Source organism: Pelophylax lessonae (genome assembly GCF_965119305.1).
Source record: "Pelophylax lessonae genome assembly, chromosome: 1".
In the NCBI taxonomy this organism is placed as follows: Eukaryota; Metazoa; Chordata; class Amphibia; order Anura; family Ranidae; genus Pelophylax; species Pelophylax lessonae.
In genome coordinates this window covers 111,722,316-111,742,293 of record NC_138768.1, presented here as the reverse complement: position 1 = coordinate 111,742,293, position 19,978 = coordinate 111,722,316, and the positions used below count along the sequence as shown (strand labels likewise).

At 46.7% G+C, this 19,978-nt stretch overlaps 1 protein-coding gene across 1 annotated transcript in view; it reads left to right on the top strand.

Moving 5' to 3' along the window:
* Window positions 1–19,978, top strand: part of SLC30A5 (solute carrier family 30 member 5) — an 88,734-nt gene that overhangs the window by 34,268 nt on the left and 34,488 nt on the right. The window contains exon 10 of the mRNA XM_082275262.1: window positions 14,965–15,173. Coding sequence (XP_082131388.1) covers window positions 14,965–15,173 — 209 coding nt within the window. The remainder of the gene's footprint in view (window positions 1–14,964; window positions 15,174–19,978) is intronic.

Here is a 19,978-nt window from a genome sequence, read left to right as displayed (position 1 = left end):
TATATGCCTTCCCTCCTCTCGCGTTACTGCCAAGACTTCTACGCAGGATAGAGGAGGAAGGAATCCCAGTAATCCTGGTAGCTCCGGACTGGCCTCGTCGAGCTTGGTACGCCGACATGGTCAGACTGGTGGCAGACGTCCCATGGAGACTTCCTCTCAGGGAGGATCTACTGTCTCAGGGACCGATCTTCCATCCTGCTTTACGATCGCTGGCTTTAACGGCCTGGCTATTGAGACCCAGGTGCTGAAGGACAAAGGTTTGTCAGCTTCAGTTATTCCTACTCTAGTTGAAGCAAGGAAAGCGACTTCCAGAAAGATTTATCATCGCACATGGAAGTCCTACATTGCATGGTGTGAACCTTTGGGGTTCCGTCCTCGGTCTTATTCGATTAGTCGAATATTGGCTTTTCTGCAACAAGGGGTTGAGCAGAAACTGGCCTTGAGTACTATCAAGGGTCAGGTCTCAGCATTAGCCATCTTCTTTCAGAAGCCTTTGGCTACTCATTCCTTGGTGCGGAATTTCATCCAGGGGGTGCGACATCTGGCTCCGCCAGTGCACGCGCCGTTACCCCCCTGGGATCTTAATTTAGTGTTGTCGGTTCTTCAGAAACCTCCCTTTGAAGATATTAGGGAGATTCCTCTACCCACGTTGTCCCAGAAGGTGGCCTTCTTGGTGGCTATTACTTCTGCACGCAGGGTGTCAGAACTGGCCGCATTATCTTGTCGTTCACCATATCTGGTGGTTCATAGAGATAAGGTGGTTCTTCGTCCGAATCCATCCTTCCTACCAAAAGTGGTTTCAGAATTTCATCTGAATGAAGAAATTGTATTACCTTCCCTGTGTCCTAAGCCCAGTCATCCTCGGGAGTTTGCTTTACACTCCTTGGATGTGGTCCGGGCAATCAGGGTATACTTGAAAACGACAGACTCGTTTCGCAAGACGGATTCACTTTTTGTGATCCCAGATGGACCCAAAAAGGGGTTGCCTGCATCTGCCGCGACCATTTCCAGATGGATCAGACAGATGGTAGTGCAGGCTTATTCTATTAAGGGTCGGGATCCCCCGTTCCCTGTTAAGGCGCACTCCACTCGGGCACTTAGTGCGTCATGGGCCTTTCGCCATCAGGCGTCAGTGGTCCAGGTGTGCAAGGCGGCTACCTGGTCGTCGGTGCATACCTTTTCTAAACATTATAAAGTTGATGTAATGGCATCGTCTGATGCCTCGTTTGGCCGCAAGGTTTTGCAGGCCGCAATTTGAGGAGACCAGTGGTCTACCTCGAGGGTTTTTTCCGTTGGAAAATTTTTCTTTAGTCTCATTCTTTGTTTATAATGAGCCTTTAAAACTTCTAGTTTGGCACCGGTTGGGCCTTCTAGATTGGATTTGATTTTGTCAATCCCACCCCTCATTTGTGGCACTGCTTCTGGATGTCCCAGCTCTTGAGAATCAAGAAGACTACGTCTGTCAATGAGCGATAGAGAAAAATGGATTTTTGTAAGAACTTACCGTAAAATCCTTTTCTCTTAAGCTCATTGACAGACGTAGTACCCGCCCCTCTATCATTGAGTTGGGTTGGGTTAAATTCTCTGTACTGCTTTAAACAGAACTGATTCCCTGTAGCAGAGAGAGGGAGGATATACCCTCAGGGACTGCCCCTAAGGTGGAGCCAGAACGTTTTGTCTTTCTGCCTAGTCCTACTCCTGCGGAGACAACATAACCCAGCTCTTGAGAATCAAGAAGACTAATGAGCTTAAGAGAAAAGGATTTTACGGTAAGTTCTTACAAAAATCCATTTTTTGAAAAAAAAAGTTGTAAAAATCTAATGTCTTCATAAATTTAGGCCAATATATACAGTTGTGCTCATAAGTTTACATACCCTGGCAGAATTTATGATTTCTCTTACGTCCTCCGACAGTCGCCGCCTCTTCATATTCGTCACATATGGGGTATTAGACTTTGCTCCGAAGGAGTAGCTAGGCAACAGAATATGTTAACAATAAAGCTTTAACATATCCCACCCTCAAGGGGTGGTCCCCTCAGTCAATACCCTCCTACTTCCTGCAACCATATCTCAGTTTTAATGTCTAGCTTGTCAGGAGTGGCTGGCTCTCTCTGTGCTGGGACTTTCTGTCCCAGACTCTTTCTTCTTTTTAATATTTTGTTTGAGTTTTTCTCTCTACCTTTATTTAGCTGTTATTTTGTCAGCGTTAGTTAGTTCTTCGGACGAAGAGGATCATGCGGACTGGGTCTCGGGCTGATCCCCCTGGTCGCAGGTCGTGGGTCAGTGGCTTCCCAGTCTGCCATCGAGCGTTCAGCCAGGTAACGCTCCTGGCACAGTGAACGACCCATCCCTGTTCGGTGCAGGGATGATTGGTGAGGTGGCTACCTCACTGGACGCTGTGCGGTTTCTTAACCCCCATTTTGTGCGTCTTGAATTGCGACTCTCCCTGCCTCATGTGCAGCGGCTTGTTCGCCTGTGCGGGTCCCCCACGCCATGTGAGGTAAGTGTATCTATGTGGGGACCTGTCTGTCTGGGGGGGTGTCAGTCTGGGACTGTGTAACCTGCCTCTATTCACACTGTCTCCCTATCTCTCGGCTGCATGCTGTGGGCTGCAAGGGGGGGGGGGGGGAGCTGTATGACACTGTGTGTGTCAGACTGGTCAGTGTGAGAAGCTGTGTGCTGTGGGGCATGTTTTTTTGGCATGTTTGGGCACTATACGGCGATCGCTGCGGCGATCTGACATGTATTCTGATATTGGAATGTAATGTGTGTTTTAATGCACTGTGGAGCGGCGGTTTCGGCGCCAAACGACGCCATTTTGCCTACACCCGCTCCGGCCGCATGGTTTACATGCATGGCGGCCATTTTCTTGTAGCCTCCATAGGCTTACATAGAAGCGCCCTGGCAGCATCACTTCCTCTTTCCTGGAACACCGATCGAGGCAGCAGCAGCGGCGAGGGTCTCCTCAGGTTTTATCCTTCTGTTCTTGCTATCCATTGCCTGTGTTCAGTTTGCATATTCCCTGTGGGGGTCTCATTGTGCCTGAGTGTGGTGCGGTGGGCTGCGCTTGCCGCGCTTGCTTAAAAGGGGCAGTTAACCCTTGGTTGTCTGGCATTACAGGGGCAATGGATTCTCAGGAGGGCAAATTTCCTACAGTATTGGTGGAAAGCCAGGGGACCGCTGTTTCCCCCCCAGGGGGGGATTTAGCCACTATTGTGGCTGGCCTTGCTGCTCAGGTGCAAATGCTGGTGGCTGCTCAATCTACTAAAAGGCCCAGAGTTGCTCTTTCCTCTGATTCTGAGGGTGAAGGTGATGGGGCTGTTCTGGCAGGGGCCTCCTTATCGGGGTCCCGCTCCTCTCTTGATCTAGTGGGGTCTGAGGTGGAGGCTGAAGTTGAGGGGGTTGATAATTCTCCCCCTGGCTCGCCTGAAGAGCTTGCAATCATGGATGAGTTGATTGCTTCCATTAAGCAAACGCTGCGTTTGCAGGACGAAGTGTGTCCCCCCGCTGCCTTGGCGGCTTATGGGACGCAGAGGAAACGCAGGACGCCGCAGGTTTTTCCCTGCAATGCTGATTTTCAGCGCGCTGTTAAGGATCAATGGCGCGATCTGCGCAATCCTTTTGCGGTACCGAGTAAATTCAAGCTGCGTTATCCTTTTTCGCCTGCCACTGATGAAAGGTGGTGTGTGCCTCCACCAGTGGATCATGCAATTGCGGTTTTGAACAAAGCCACTGCGATTCCTGCAGAGGGTTCCCCTGTTTTCCGTGATGCCACGGATAGGAGATTGGAGTCTCTTGCCCGTCATACTTATTCTGTTACGGGTTCTATGCTTAAGGCTCTGTTTGCTTCTCTCATGGCGGCCCAGGCGATCGCAAGTTGGACGCAGATGCTTAGGCGCGTCCTAGTGGCCGACTCGGCCTCGCCGGCGACCCTGGATATGGTGGATCAGACCCACCAGGGTGTCATGTATCTGTGTGATGCGGACCTGGACCTGATTCAGTTGGCTGCACGTGTGCACAGCGTGGCGGTGTTGTCTCGCCGCCTGGTCTGGTTGAAATGTTGGTCGGTGGACCAATCTTCACGTAAGACCTTAGCCAATCTGCCTTATGATGGGTCTCGCCTTTTTGGGGAGTCCTTGGATGTGTTGATTAAGGGGATCACCGGGGGTAAGAGCACTCTCTTGCCCCATTTCCCCAAGGCTAAGGGGGCTTCTGGGAAGAAGCATGCTAATTTTCGGCCCCCTCAGGGGTCCTTTCGTGCCTTTCGGCCGCACTACAAGGGCAAACCGTTCAAAGGTCAAGGCTCTCAGAAGAAGCCCTGGTCTGGTAAACAGAAGTCCGGCCAATCCGGACCTGCAGCCCATAACAGTTCGGCCTGAAGGGGCGCGCTCACCCAGTTTTGGGGTGGGGGGACGCTTGCTCGGTTTTCTTCAGCCCTGGTTGGCCCGTGTGCGGGACAGATGGGTTCTGGAAATCGTTCGATCTGGTTACAAGATCGAGTTTCTCTCTCGGCCGGAGAGCAGATTTTTTCCCTCAAATCTTCAACTGTCTCCAGAGCGCTTGCGGGACCTGCACCTGACGGTGCGGGACCTGAGGGCTCAGGGGGTGGTGGTTCCGGTGCCTCATCGGGACAGGTTTCGGGGGTTTTATTCCAATCTGTTCACCGTGCCCAGAAAGGAGGGCAAAGTTCGTCCGATTCTGGACTTGAAGGCTCTGAACCGCTCTGTGCGGGTTCGCAAGTTCCGCATGGAATCCCTGCGGTCGGTGGTGGCTGCCCTGGCTCCGGGGGAATTCATGGCCTCCATCGATTTGAAGGATGCGTACCTTCACATCCCCATATTCGAGGGTCATCAGAGGTACCTTCGATTGCCATTGCGGAGGATCACTACCAGTTCGTGGCGTTGCCCTTTGGTCTCGCCTCGGCTCCGCGGGTCTTCACCAGGGTGCTTGCGCCGGTTCTGGCATTATTGAGGGCCCAGGGCGTTTCTGTCCTGGGGTATCTGGACGACATTCTGGTTCGGTCTGCGACCAGCCAGGGTCTGGAGGAGGACCTGTCTGTCACGATGCAAACTCTACAGGAGTTTGGTTGGACGATAAATTTTCCAAAGTCGACACTGAGTCCGTCGGTTCGTCTCCCCTATCTGGGAATGATACTGGACTCGGTGCAGGCGAAGGTCTTCCTGACGGAAGACAAACTCAGGACTCTCCGGGAGGAAGTCAGGTCCCTCAGGGACGTTCCGAACTCGTCTCTGTGGACGTGTATGAGATGTCTGGGATTGATGGTCTCGGCCTTCGAGGCGATTCCTTTCGCACAGTTTCACACGCGGGGTCTCCAAGCGGAGATCCTGTCCAGGTGGGACGGGCGACCTCAATCTCTGGATCTTCAGATCTCGTTGAGTCTTCGCACCAGGGAAAACCTTCTGTGGTGGCTCCAGTCCCCGTTGGTGTCCGGGGGCAAGTCGTTTCGTCCGATCTCGTGGACGGTAATCACCACGGATGCCAGCCTGTCGGGCTGGGGTGGAGTTCTGGGCGTTCTGTCCGCTCAGGGGACTTGGTCGGAGGGGGAGTCTTCCCTTCCGATCAACATTCTGGAATTGCGTGCGATAAATCTCTGTCTTCATCGCTGGACGGACCGGCTGCAGGGTTGCCCGGTTCGGGTGCAGACGGACAATGCCACGGCGGTGGCCTACATCAACCACCAAGGGGGCACCAAGAGTGCCCGAGCGGCTCGAGAAGTGGCCGACATTCTGTCTTGGGCCGAGACTCATGTCCCGGCGATAACGGCGGTTCACATTCCGGGAGTGGAGAACTGGCAGGCGGACTATCTGAGTCGCCAGACCCTGGATCAGGGGGAATGGTCTCTCCATCCGGCTGTCTTCCAGACGTTGTGCGCGAAGTGGGGTCTTCCAGATGTGGACCTGTTCGCGTCTCGCCTCAACAACAAGGTGAAGAGGTTCGTGGCAAGGACGCGCGACCCTCGGGCAGACGCGTCGGACGCGTTAGTGGCCCCGTGGCATCAGTACAGGCTGATGTACGCGTTTCCACCGATTCAGTTGCTGTCCAGGTTCCTTCGCAGGTTACACTCGGAACGCAGCACGGTGATTCTTGTGGCACCGGACTGGCCTCGCCGGTCCTGGTACGCAGACCTCGTGAATCTGGCGGTCGACGCCCCGTGGCGTCTGCCTCTTCGAGACGATCTACTGTCTCAAGGACCGATATACCATCCTGCTTTACAGTCGCTGGCTTTGACGGCCTGGCTGTTGAGACCGAGGTCCTGAAGGAGAGGGGTCTCTCTCCGGAGGTCGTCCATACCTTAATCAATGCGAGGAAATCTTCCTCGGGGAAGGTTTATTACCGTACTTGGAAGGCCTATTTTGCCTGGTGTGAGTCCAGGGGGTTTTCACCCCGCACGTACTCGGTGTCCCGTGTGCTGTCTTTCCTTCAAACGGGTGTTGATCAGCGTTTGGCGCCGGCTACGATAAAGGGTCAGGTGTCTGCTCTGGCCGTTCTGTTTCAACGTCCCGTGGCTTCCAACCCATTGGTTGGCACCTTTATTCAGGGTGTGCGGCATCTGGTTCCCCCCGAGGCGGGATCCTCTGCCCCCTTGGGACTTGAATCTCGTTCTATCTGTGTTACAACGTGCTCCTTTTGAACAGATCAGGGAGATCTCGTTGTCTATGTTGTCCAAAAAGGTCGCCTTTTTGGTGGCGATCACTTCGGCTCGCAGAGTGTCGGAGCTGGCGGCTTTGTCCTGCAAGTCTCCGTACCTGGTTATTCATTTGGATAAGGTGGTCTTGCGACCTAATCCTTCTTTTCTTCCGAAACGAGTTTCGGACTTCCATCTTAATGAGGATATTGTCTTGCCTTCGTTGTGCACGAAGCCTAAACATCCGAAGGAGGTGAGATTGCACTCTCTGGATGTTGTTCGGGCGGTAAGGGTTTACCTTAAGTCGACTGAGTCTTTTCGAAAGACGGACTCCTTGTTTGTTCTTCCAGAGGGTCCTCGGAAGGGCATGGCGGCTTCGGCCTCTACCATCGCCAAATGGATCAGGCAGACCATTGAACAGGCCTATGCCTTGCAGGGGAAGGTTCCCCCTGTGCCTGTGAAGGCGCACTCGACTAGATCTCTGAGTACGTCTTGGGCCTGTCGTCATGGGGCTTCTGTAGCCCAGGTGTGTAAGGCGGCGACTTGGTCGACCGTGCACACTTTCACAAAATTCTACAAAGTAGATGTTCAGGCATCGGCGGATGCTTCCTTTGGCCGCAAGGTTCTTAGTGCGGCTGTTCCCTAGGGTCCCTTGTTGGGGACTCCTGGCTGTTGGGATAAGTTTTGTATCCCCTGGTTTTTTGTCTTTTCCTGGGTTGTTGCTCCTGTTGAGCACTTGTTTTTTGCTGTTGCCCAGCTGGTTCCTTCCTTTGGTAAGGTTCCTTCTTTGATGCGGAGACTGCGTTGCCTTTCGGCGCGAATGCGTTTCCCACCCCTCATGTTTGCACTGCTTTGGGACGTCCCCATATGTGACGAATATGAAGAGGCGGCGACTGTCGGAGGACGTAAGAGAAAACGGACTTTTTGTAAAATCTTACCTGTAAAATTCCTTTCTCTGAGTCCTCCGACAGTCGCCGCCCCCGCCCCTCTTTTGGGGTTTGATTGTGTACTCTACTGCTATTCCACTAAAACTGAGATATGGTTGCAGGAAGTAGGAGGGTATTGACTGAGGGGACCACCCCTTGAGGGTGGGATATGTTAAAGCTTTATTGTTAACATATTCTGTTGCCTAGCTACTCCTTCGGAGCAAAGTCTAATACCCCATATGTGACGAATATGAAGAGGCGGCGACTGTCGGAGGACTCAGAGAAAGGAATTTTACAGGTAAGATTTTACAAAAATTCAGTTTTCTTGGCCATTTTTCAGAGAATATGAATAACACAAATACTTTTTTTTTTTTCACTCATGGTTAGGGTTAGGGTTTGGCTGAAGCCATTTATTATCAATTAACTGTGTTTACTCTTTTTAAATCATAATGGCAAAAGAAACTACCCAAATGACCCTGATCAAAAGTTTGCATACCCCAGTTCTTAATACCGTGTATTGCCCCCTTTAGCATCAATGACAGCTTGAAGTCTTTTGTGGTATTTGTGGATGAGGCTCTTTATCTTCTTCCATGGTAAAGCTGCCCATTCTTCCTGGCAAAAAGCCTCCAGTTCCTGTAAATTCTTTGGCTGTCTTGCATGAACTGCACTTTTGAGATCTCCCCAGAGAGGCTCAATGATATTGATGTCAGGAGACTGAGATGGCCACTCCAGAACCTTCACTTTATTCTGCTGTAGTCAATGACAGGTCGACTTGGGCTTGTGTTTTGAATCATTGTCATGTTGGAATGTCTAAGTACGTCCCATGCGCAGCTTCCGGGCTGATTAATGCAAATTTTCCTCCAGAATTTTTGATAACATACTGCATTCATCTTGCCATCAATTCTGACAAAATTTCCTGCGCCTTTTGTAGCTCACACATCCCCAAAACATCAGCGATCCACCTCCGTGTTTCACAGTAGGAATGGTGTACCTTTCATCATAGGCCCTGTTGACTCCTCTCCAAAGCAGTGTTTATGGTTGTGGCCAAAAAATTCAATTTTGGTCTTGTCACTCCAAATCACTTTGTGCCTGAAGGTTTGAGGTTTGTCTCTGTGCTGTTTGGCATATTGTAAGCGGGATACTTTGTGGTATTTGCGTAGTAATGGCATTCTTCTGGCGACTCGACCATGCAGTCCATCTCTCTTCAAGTGCCTCTTTATTGTGCATCTTGAAACAGCCACACAACATGTTTTCAGAGAGTCCTGTATTTCACCTGAAGTTATTTGTGGGTTTTTCTTTGCATCCCGAACAATTTTCCTGGCAGTTGTGGCTGAAATGTTAGTTTGTCTACCTGACCGTGGTTTGGTTTCAACAGAACCCCTCTAATCAAGAAGTGGAAAATGAAAATGAGTTTGAACACTGCTGATTGGCATTCTCAATTCCTTGGATGTATTTTTTTATATCCCTTTCTCGTGTTGTACAGTTCAACTACCTTTTCCCGCAGATCCTTTGACAATTCTTTTGCTTTCCCCATGACTCAGAATCCAGAAACGTCAGTGCAGCACTGGATGAAAGATGCAAGGGTCTGTCAGGAGTCCAGAAATTCATTGACCTTTAATACACACACACTAATTGCAAGCAAACAGATCACAGGTGAGGATGGTTACCTTTTAACCACCTCAATACAGGGCACTTAAACCCCCTTCCTTCCCAGACCAATTTTCAGCTTTTAGCGCTGTTGCATTTTGAATGACAATTGCGCGGTCATGCAACACTGTACCTAAACCAAATTTATGTCATTTTTTCCCCACAAATAGAGCTTTCTTTTGGTGGTATTTGATCACCGCCAGGTTTTTTCTTTTTTGGTGCACAAATAAAAAAAGGCCGAAAAGTTTGAAAAAAAAAAAGTTTTTTGTTTAGGTTATAAAATTTTGTAAATAGATACGTTTTTTCCTGCACTGATGAGCACTGATGACGCCGCACTGACAGGCACTGATGGGGTGACACTGATGGGGTGACACTGGGGTGGCACTGATGGGGTGGCACTGATATGCAGCACTGATGGGCACTGATAGGTAGCACTGATATGCAGCACTGATGGGCACTGATATGTGGCACAGATAGATAGCACTGATATGCGGCATTGGTGGGCACTGATAGGCAGCGCGGATGGGCACTGATAGGCAGCACTGATGGGCACTGATCGGCGGCACTGATAGGCGGCACTGATGGGCGGCACTGATCGGCACTGATGGGGGGCACTGATAGGCAGCACTGGTGGGCAATAATGGGCACTGGTGGGCGGCACTGATGGCAATAACGGGCACTGGTGGGCAGCACTGATAGATGGCATTGGTGGGCAGCACTGATAGGGGGGCACCACTGGCAGGCTCTCTGAGCCCTGGTGGCCATGGTGGGCATCCCTGGTGGTCATGGGTGGGCATCCCTGGTGGCTCTAGTGGCATCCCCTCCCCCCAGGGCTGCACTGGTAATCAATCATCTGATTACCAGCACAGACCCCCCTGTGATCAGTGAGTAATTAGAAATACTCACTGATCACCCCAGCTGCAGAATTGATCCTCTTCTCTTCTCCTCACTGACAGGATCTGTCAGGAGGAGAAGAGATCGAAGCCGTTACAACGGCTGTATTGACATTACATGACGGCTGTGATTGGTCACAGCCGTCATGTGATCAGGAGGGCCAATCACAGGGCCCTCCTGCCGAGGCTTGTTGCTCTGTGTCCTAGGGACACAGGGACATCGAGATCGCGCCGCTGCGCGTGCCCGCGGCGGCGCGATCTCTCTCCTTCTGAAGGACGTTCCGGAACGTCCATTCAGAAGGACGAGACTCCCACCCGGCCGTATATGTACTATGGCCCGGGTGGGAGGTGGTTAATAGTCATTCAAACCCCTTTGTGTCAACTTGTGTGCATGTTATCAGTCCAAAATCACCAGGGTATATAAACTTTTGATCACGGTCATTTGGGTAATTTCTGTTGTCATTATGATTTATAAAGAGTAAACACAGTTGATTGATAATAAATGGCTTCAGCCAAACGCTAACCATGAGTGAAAGAAAAGTTTTTGTGTTTATAATTCATATTCCTGGAAAAATGGCCAAGAATTTATAAATTCTGCCAGGGTATGTAAACTTTCGAGCACAACTGTATTCTGCTACATGTTTTTGGTAAAAAAAAGAAAATCTCAATAGGCGTATATTGATTCGTTTAGGCAAATGTTCTAGTGTCTACAAACTATGGTATATACTTTTGGGAGTTTTTATTTATGTATTTATTTTATACTAATAATGGTGGCGATCAGCAACTTATAGCGAGACTGCGATATTGCAGACACTAACTGACACTTTTTGCTGGAACCAGTGACACTATTACAGTGATCAGTTCTAAAAATATGCCTGATCACTGTACTAATGACCCTGGCTGTGAAGGGGTTAAACACCTAGGGCGAATCAAATGGTTAACTTTGTACCTAGCCATTGTTTTTGTGAACTATTTGTGCTGCTTTTAATAGGGGAAGAGATGGATTTTATTCTCTGCTTTGCAAGGACAAAAAAAATAATTCCCTCCCTCGTCAGAATTGACACCTGCCTTGTTTACATAGGCAGATTTTGCTTCTGCTGTGGTTAATCACAGCAGAAGCTGCCCGCGCGCGCACCCCCCTAGATGGAAGTGCAGAATCAACGTTTGCTGTAACTGCTTAAAAAGTGTCAGCTGGAGTTCAGCTTAATTTTGTTAGTTTCTATATCTGCTAGTCCATCTAGCACTCCCCTCCCCCCCAGACTGACTATTCTGCTCTCCAAAGGTACCCCCTGTACTCCTTCATCCAGAGTGGGGGCACTCTAATACAGGAGGTGTGTAACTGGCCAGATCATCTGGTGAAAGCAAAGGAAAATGAGCCTTATAAAAGGAAACAAATGCAGCCACCACATCTAGTGATTCTAGTGGCTTAGCACTTATGCCTGGCAACACTGAGCTTCTTAGTTTGAGTTCCTACCAAGACCTGCGTGGAGTTTGCATGTTCTCCCTGTGCTTATATAGATTTCTTCTGGGTGTTCTGTTTCTTTTCACACATCCCAAAGACATGCTGGTAGGTTAACCGGCTCCTGCCTAAATTGGCCCTGATACAGTAGGGAAAATAATTTGATCCTCTGCAGATTTTGTAGGTTTTCCCACTTACAAAGAAATGAAGGGTCTATAATTTTTATCATAGGTGTATTTTAAATGATAGAGACAGAATATCAACCAAAAATCCTGGAAAAACACTTGATACAAATGATTAAAATACAAATACAAATTGAGTTGCAGTTCAGTGAGTAAAATAAATATTTGATCCCCATGAAAAAGGGCTTTAGTACTTGGTGGAGAAACCATGGTTGGCAAGCACAGAGGAAAGACGTTCCTTCTAGTTGCTTACCAGGTTTTTACACATCTCAGGAAGGATTTTGGTCTACTCCTTTACAGATTTTTTCTAAATCCATTAAGTTTTCTTGGCTGCCGCTTGGCAACTCAGTTTCAGCTCCCTCCATAAATGTTCTATAGGATTAAGGTCTGGATACTGGCTAGGCCACTCCATTACCTTTAATGTGCATCTTCTTGAGCCACTCCTTTGTTGCCTTGGCGGTATATTTTGGGTCATTGTCATCCTGGAAGACCTATCCACAACCCATCTTCAGTGTTTTGGCTGAGGGAAGAAGGTTCTTATCCAAGATTTTACAATACATGGCCCCATCCATTGGCCCCTCAATACGGCAAAGTCGGCTTGTACCTTTAGCAGAGAGAGCACCAAAGCAAATGTTTTCACCTCCGTGCTTGACTGTAGGGATGGTGTCCTTAGGGTCATAGTCAGCTTTTTCCTTCCTTCAAACACTGTGAGTTGAGTTAATGCCAAAGAGCTCAATTTTGGTCTGATCTGACCACAACACTTTCTCCCAATACTTCTCTGAATTGATTAGCGGTTCATTGGTATACTCCAAACTTCAAAATAATTGCTCCAACAGTTGTCTCCTTCTCACCAAGCTTCTTGCTGATGGTCCTGTAGCCCATTCCAGCCTTGTGCAGGTCTACAATCTTGTCCCTGATATCCCTTGACAGCTCTTTGGGCTTGCCCTTGATGGTGAGGTTTGAATGGAAGAACGAGATTCTGTGGACAGGTGGCTTTCATACACATAACGAGTTGACGTTAGAGCACCTTCTTAACCACTTCAATACAGGGCACTTTCCTCCCTTCCTGCCCAGGCCAATTTTCCCCTTTTAGCGCTGTTGCATTTTGAATGACAATTGCACGGTCATGCAACACTGTACCTACACCAAATTTGTCATTTTTCCCCCCACAAATAGAGCTTTCTTTTGGTGGTATTTGATCACCTCTGGGTTTTTTCCTTTTTGCTAAACAAATAAAAAAAGACAGAAAAGTTTGAAAAAAAAAAAAAAAATTTTTTTGTTTGTTATACAATTTTGTAAATAAATACGTTTTTTCCTGCACTGATAGGCGGCACTGGTGGGCACTGATGGGCGGCACTGGTGGGCACTGATGGGCGGCACTGGTGGGCAACACTGAAAGATGGAAATGATGGGCACTTGTGGACAGCACTGATAGGGAGGGCACTGGTGGGCAGCACTGATGGGGAGGGCAATAGGGGGCTCCCTGAGCCCTGATTGCCATCCCTGGTGGCCATAGTGGGCATCCCTGGGGTCATAGGGGCATCCCCGGGGTCATGGGTGGGCATCCCTGGTGGTTCTAGTGGCATCCCCCCCCCCAAAGGGTCTGCACTGGTAATCAATGATCTGATTACCAGTGCCGACCCCCCCCCCCCCCCCCCCCCGTCAGGGGAGCCGCCGATCGGCGCTCCTTTACTCGTGCCACGAACTAAGGAAAGCTGATCGACGGCTGTTCCTGTTTACAATGTGACCAGCCGTGATTGGACACGGCTGATCACATGGTAAAGAGCTTACGTCAAAGGCTCTTTACCGAGATCGGTGATGCAGGGTGTCAGGCCGGGGGGCACGCAGAGCTGTATTATCCTGCCGCCATCATATGACGTCCGGTCAGGATAATACAACCACATTCCCGCCGTCAATCTGTTATAGGGCGGGCGGGAAGTGGTTAAATTGGCTGGACTAATCTGTGTACCACATGAGCACATACTGTAGCCAGTCTATTGTAGCCAGAATTATTGTTGGTTGGTTGGGGATCAAATGCCTATTTTACAAACTGAACTGCAACTCAATTTATAACATTTGTATCGTGTTTTTTTTTTTTTTTTTGTCTGGATTTTTGGTTGATATTCTGTCTCTATCATTTAAAATACACCTATGATAAAAAAGTATAGACCTTTCATTACTTTGTAAGTGGGCGAACTTACAAAATCTGCAGGGGATCAAATAATAATTTTCCCAACTGTATATATGTGTGTGTGTGTACAGCATATTCCCATTACAATGTAGTTTATACAATTTCTGGTCTGTACAATTCAAGCCACTCATTTATACACGTCCTTAATTCAAATCCTTTGTACATTTTTTTTCTCCTTTACCCACAACTACCTGTTAGTTTTCCTCCACCCAATAGAACCACAATTAAGCATAATGTCGCATTATACTAAGTAGTATCATCGCACTGAAAGGAAACGGCAAAACAAACGCAACAACCACCACAAGAAGAGACAAAAAAAAGGCCTGTTCTGAGTGGAACCTGTCCTGCTAAACCGATGTATGGTCTTGGCCACCGTGCTGCAGCTCTGTTTCAGGGTCATGGCAATCTTCTTATAGCTTAGGCCATCTTTATGTAGAGCAACAATTCTTTTCTTCAGATCCTCAGAGTTCTTTGCCATAAGGTGCCATGTTGCACTTCCAGTGACCAGTATGAAAGTGAGAGCGATAACACCAAATTTAAAACACCTGTTCCCCATTCACACCTGAGACCTTGTAACCCTAAAAAGTCACATGACACCAGGGAGGGAAAATGGCTAATTGGGCCTAATTTGGACATTTTCACTTGGGGGTGTACTCACTTTTGTTGCCAGCAGTTTAGACTTTGACTGTGTGTTGAGTTATTTTGAGGGGACAGCAAATTTACACTGTTATACAAGCTGTACACTCACTACTTTACATTGTAGCAAAGTGTCATTTCTTCAGTGTTGTCACATGAAAAGATATAATAAAATATTTACAAAAAATGTGAGGGGTGTACTCACTTTTGTGAGATACTGTATGTGAGAAAAGGACCTTAGATTATAAGCTTATTGAGGACAGGGACTGATTTAAATTTACAATATGTAAAGTGCTGTTTTAATTGCTGCGCTATATAAGTACCGTAAATAACCTACTATGTTTTACAGTTCATTTATTTGTGCATCTCCTGTTAATTTTAACAGCTGCAAGCATCCTATCTTCGGTATCCAGGAAGGGCCAGAAAGGCACCCTTGTTGGTTATTCACCTGAAGGGACACCTCTGTACACCTTTATGGGTGATGCCCTGCACAGCACATCCCCATCTATGCCCAGGTTTATTAAGGATTCACTCAAACAAATACTCGAAGAATACGACTCCAGGCAGATCTTCTACTTCCTATGTCTAAACCTGGTAGGTGTACTGGTTTACTTGGTCCAGGAGCTAGCTGCATTTTAAAGTGTTTTGCAGTCTACATGGTAATCTTCCAGTTGCTTCTGACCTCTCATTATAAAGTGTTTTCCTTGCTCTTACCTCCCATGATTTTAATGGGAAAGTGTAGTGGTAATTTGTTGCTACTGACCATATTTAATCTGCTGAGCTATGAATCTGCATTACGGTCCTATATTAAAACCTTTCAGATCCTGTAAGAAGAATTTTCTTCTATCCAGCATTTCTTCTTCCAATACTTGCAGTTGAGTCAGGTTATACAATCCTAAACTTACTGCACACTTCTATCCTGCTCTCGATCCCCAGTTGATCGTTATGATGGGTGCAGATGGACGGTATATAAGAGGTCTCTATGCAAAAATCTATTATTATTTTTCAGGATTTATATAGCGACAGCAGTTTACGCAGCGCTTCACAATATAAAAGGGAGACAATACAGTTACAAAACAATAAAAAGAGGATTAAGAGGGCCCTGCTCAGAAGAGCTTACAATCTAATGGGGTGGGGCAGGCTTTACAAGAGGTTGTAACAGTAGGGAATGAGCTGATGGAAGATTAGTTGGCGGTGTGATAGGCTTCCCCGAAGAGATGAGTTTTCAGGGATCGCCTGAAAGCAGCTAGAGTAGGAGATAGCCGTACAGGTTGAGGTAGAGCGTTCCAGAGGATGGGAGAGGCCCTGGAGAAATCCTGGAGACTAGCATGGGAGGAGGAGACAAGGGAGCTTGAGAGTAGGAGATCTTGAGAGGAGCGGAGAGGATGGTTTGGGTGATATTTGGAGACAAGATTGGTAATGTAGCTTGGGGCAGTTGTGAATGGGTTTGTATGTTGTGGTTAGTATTTTAAATTTAATTTGCTGGGCAATCGGGAGCCAGTGTAGGGATTGGCAGAGAGGGGAGGCAGACGCTGAGTGGTTGGTAAGGTGGATAAGCCTGACAGCGGCATTCATGATAGACTGAAGAGGGAATAGCCTATGGAGTGGTAGGTCTATGAGAAGGGAGTTGCAGTAGTCGAGGCGAGAAATAACAAGGGACTGAATGAGTAGCTTGGTGGTTTCAGTTGTTAAAAAGGGGTGAATTTTAGAAATGTTGCAGAGGTGAAGTCTACAAGCTTTTGACAATGATTGGATTTGGGGCCGAAAGGACAGGTCAGAGTCTAGGATTACACCTAGTACCCTGGCTTGAGGGGAGGGATTGATGGTTGCATAACTAATTTTGATGGAAAAGTCATGGAGGGGGGCATGGGCAGGGGGGAATATTACCGGCTAAGTTTTTTAGAGAGATTTAGTGTTGATATGTCAGTAAGTAAGTTAGCAATGCGAGAGGAGACTGAAGGAGTGAGGTGAGGAGTAGACAGATAGATTTGAGTGTCATCGGTGTATAGATGGTATTGGAAGCCGTGGGCAGTTATCAAGTGACCAAGGGAGGCGGTGTAGATCTCTCCCCAATTCGTACCAACACAACTGTAGATAGTGAAACAAAATGTCAGATGTTGGTACCATCAAAGCTGAGAAAATGGTCTTCGACCCTTGAATCCATACCTCTCACCTCCTTGTCTGCAACACAGAAACTCCCACAACTGTTTGTCTATATGGTCTACCATACCCTGCAGAAACGGCACAGTAGCTAAGTTGTTAGCACTTCCACCTACACTAGGGTCGTTTTTTCTAATCCCAGCCACAACACTACCTGCCTGGAATTTGCATGTTCTCCCTGTGTCTGCGTGGGTTTCCTCCAGGTACTCCGATTTCCTCAAACACTCCATACACTAGTATGTATAAATGTGAGTTGTGGATATGGAGGCTTTCATACACATAATCTGGAGATGCGCAAAGCTTTTTAGATATTGGTCATCAATCTTTCAATCAATTAACCATATTTTTGCGTTGACTTCACTCATACACCCATAATAGGGATTCTTGGTATCCAAACCAACAATGTACAGCTGGACACAAGGTTGCTGTTTATTATTGTATATTAATAGTCCAAAAATGGCATTCTTGTGTGCCAACGACCCATGACCAATGGAAGATGTTAATTCCTTTTTAGAGCTAGAAATACATGTTGTATAGGTGAGTAGTCTAAAATTTAGGCTACCTATAGCGCTTGCTCTAGAAGTATAAAATAATTACTAGTGTATTCTCATGAGTTAATAAATGATGTAGTAATCCGTGAATAAAATTAATATATTAGCAGCTGCTATAGTAAAAAATAAATATAAGTGAGTAGTCTAAAATCAGGCTACCTATAGCGCTTGCTTTAAAAATCGTGAAATAAAATTGTTTATAAATGCATAGATAATTCCAGTGAATAGTATATAAAATTGAAGTGAATCAATATATTATTATTATTATTATTAAGCAGCTGCTATAGTACAGATAAGTTAAAAGTAAGTAGTCTAAAAAACCGGCTACCTATAGCGCTTGCTCTGAATGCATATAATTATAAACATAAAGTATTAAATTAATATATATTTTAGAATAATCCAATAAATATAGACAAAAAAGTTCTTTAGTGAAACAGTCTCCAATTAAAGTCCCAAAAAAATTTGCAAACAATTTTATATAGACGGTGACTCTTCAGTGCAAATTAACTTCTTAAATAAAGTGCAGGTGCTGTGTGCTACTAAAAGTGTAGCGCAAGCCAGCGGGCACCCTTTTCGTACAGAATCCTGGAGGAGGCTGTTTTTTTTATCGTGCAGGGTGCAGCTTTTTTGCTGCCCTAGGCCTGGGCCTTGTTGGCCTAGGCCAAGATAAAGCACTGTTATGAGCAATATATCCAGTAAAGAAATGAACTTCTCATAGGTGCAATCCAGGTGGCTCTCAACTTCACCACCACTCACCAGATGGAATTGACTCCTTGTTTTGTAAAGCAAGTTCAAATGTAAGCTCTGTATATCACACTCCAGGAACTGGTCCCTCTGTTCTCCCTTGGGTAAATATTCTAGGCTTATCCCCCCACAAAGAGAAGGTATTGACCTTATTAACCACTTTACCACTAGAGGATTTTGCTGTCTTACGCCCAGGCCACTTTTTGCGATTCGGCACTGTGCGACTTTAACTGACAATTGCGCGGTCATGCAACGCCGTACCCAAACGAAATTTACGCCCTTTTTTTCCCCACAAACGGAGCTTTCTTTTGGTGGTATTTGATCACCCGTGCGATTTTTTTTTTTTTTTTTTTTTTTTTTTTGCGCTATAAACAAAAAAAGAGCGAACATTTTGAAAAAATAACAATATTTTTCACATTCATGAAATTCCCCCCAAAAAAATGTAAAAATCTAAATTTTTTTATCATTTTTGGCCAATTTGTTTTCTGCTACATATTGTTGGTAAAATAAATCGCAATAAGCGTATTTTGGTTGGTTTGCGCAAAAGTTATTGTGTTTACTAACTAAGGGAAAAATTTCTGTCATTTTTGGGTTTTTTTTTATACGAGTAATGGCGGCGATCTGCTTTTTTTTTTTTTTTTTTTTTTTTTTTTTGCGGGACTGCGACATTGTGGCGGACAGATCGGACCCTTGACTGACATTTTTGACACTTTTGGGGGTACCAGTGACATTACTACAGTAATCAGTGCTATAAATGCGCACTGTTACTGTAAAAAATGATACTGGCAGGGAAGGGGTTAATTTTATTGGAGAGGGAGGGGTTAATGTATGCCTGGGGCTCACTGACGTGTGGGGGGAGGTGACTGAGTGACACAGGGACAGATCGCGGGTTCAGCTATGCTGAACCCTGCAATCTGTCACTGCCTGTCACTTAGGAGATCCACACTCGATTCCCCGACGATCGCCTGTGCTCCTCCCCTGGCCCGACTCCCGCTGTGACTGAACACAGTGGGAGCGAGCTTCCGGCGGCGCGCGCGTGCCGCCCACAGGGGGAGGAGTCCAGCGACGTAGGTCTACGTCGCTGGACGATAACGAGCCACATTGCTGCAATAGCAGCAATGTGAGCGGACGTAAAGTGGTTAAAGGAGAGAGGGGAGAACCTTTCCATAGTAAAGTACCATTTATTGAACTACAAAACAAGGGGAAATGCACTTGCCATATGTTTTTGACAAGAATTGCCTCGCGAACAAGCGCTGCTGTTCCAAATCAAGCGTGCACTCCAAAGAGCAGAGGTGACTTCCAGGTGCGTTTCGTCATCAACAAGGGACACCTTCAGTAGGGAGTGCACTCAACTTCACCTCCGCTCCAATCTTTGATTGAAATGCTATTTCTATTATGACTTCTAATTGTTGTGATGTATGTACTGTCCTTTTCTTCTCTGTACTATCTAAAAAAAGAAAAAGTATGTCTTTTTTGTTTTAACAAAAATGACCTGAGTGGAAAAGAATGACATTGCTGCTGTTGCTTATAAAGAAGCTGTTGACCCAAAGTTACAGATAGGTTGTTTATAGATGTGGAATTTATTTTGGATACCCTTCTACTTGGGTATACTTTTATAAGCTATATTAATATCTAGAGATATAACCTTATTTAGGTAACCAAAAATCTAACCGGTTTAAACTCAAGTATGGCCATCTGTTAGGGTTTATGCACAATGGCATTAAAAACGCAGCTTTTACAGGCATTTTTTTTTCTTTAAGGCTGAAAAAGCACCTCTGTGTTTACCTGCGTGTCCATAGACATTTACAGGCATATTCAAAGTGAAGCGTTTACCGGCTGGGAAGAAAAACTCATCACCAGCACGTTCAGAAGAGGAGCTTTTTAGCAGGAAAAAAAAAATTTTGACTCGCCTAAACCTGTCTAAACGCCAAAGGCGTTTGAGCA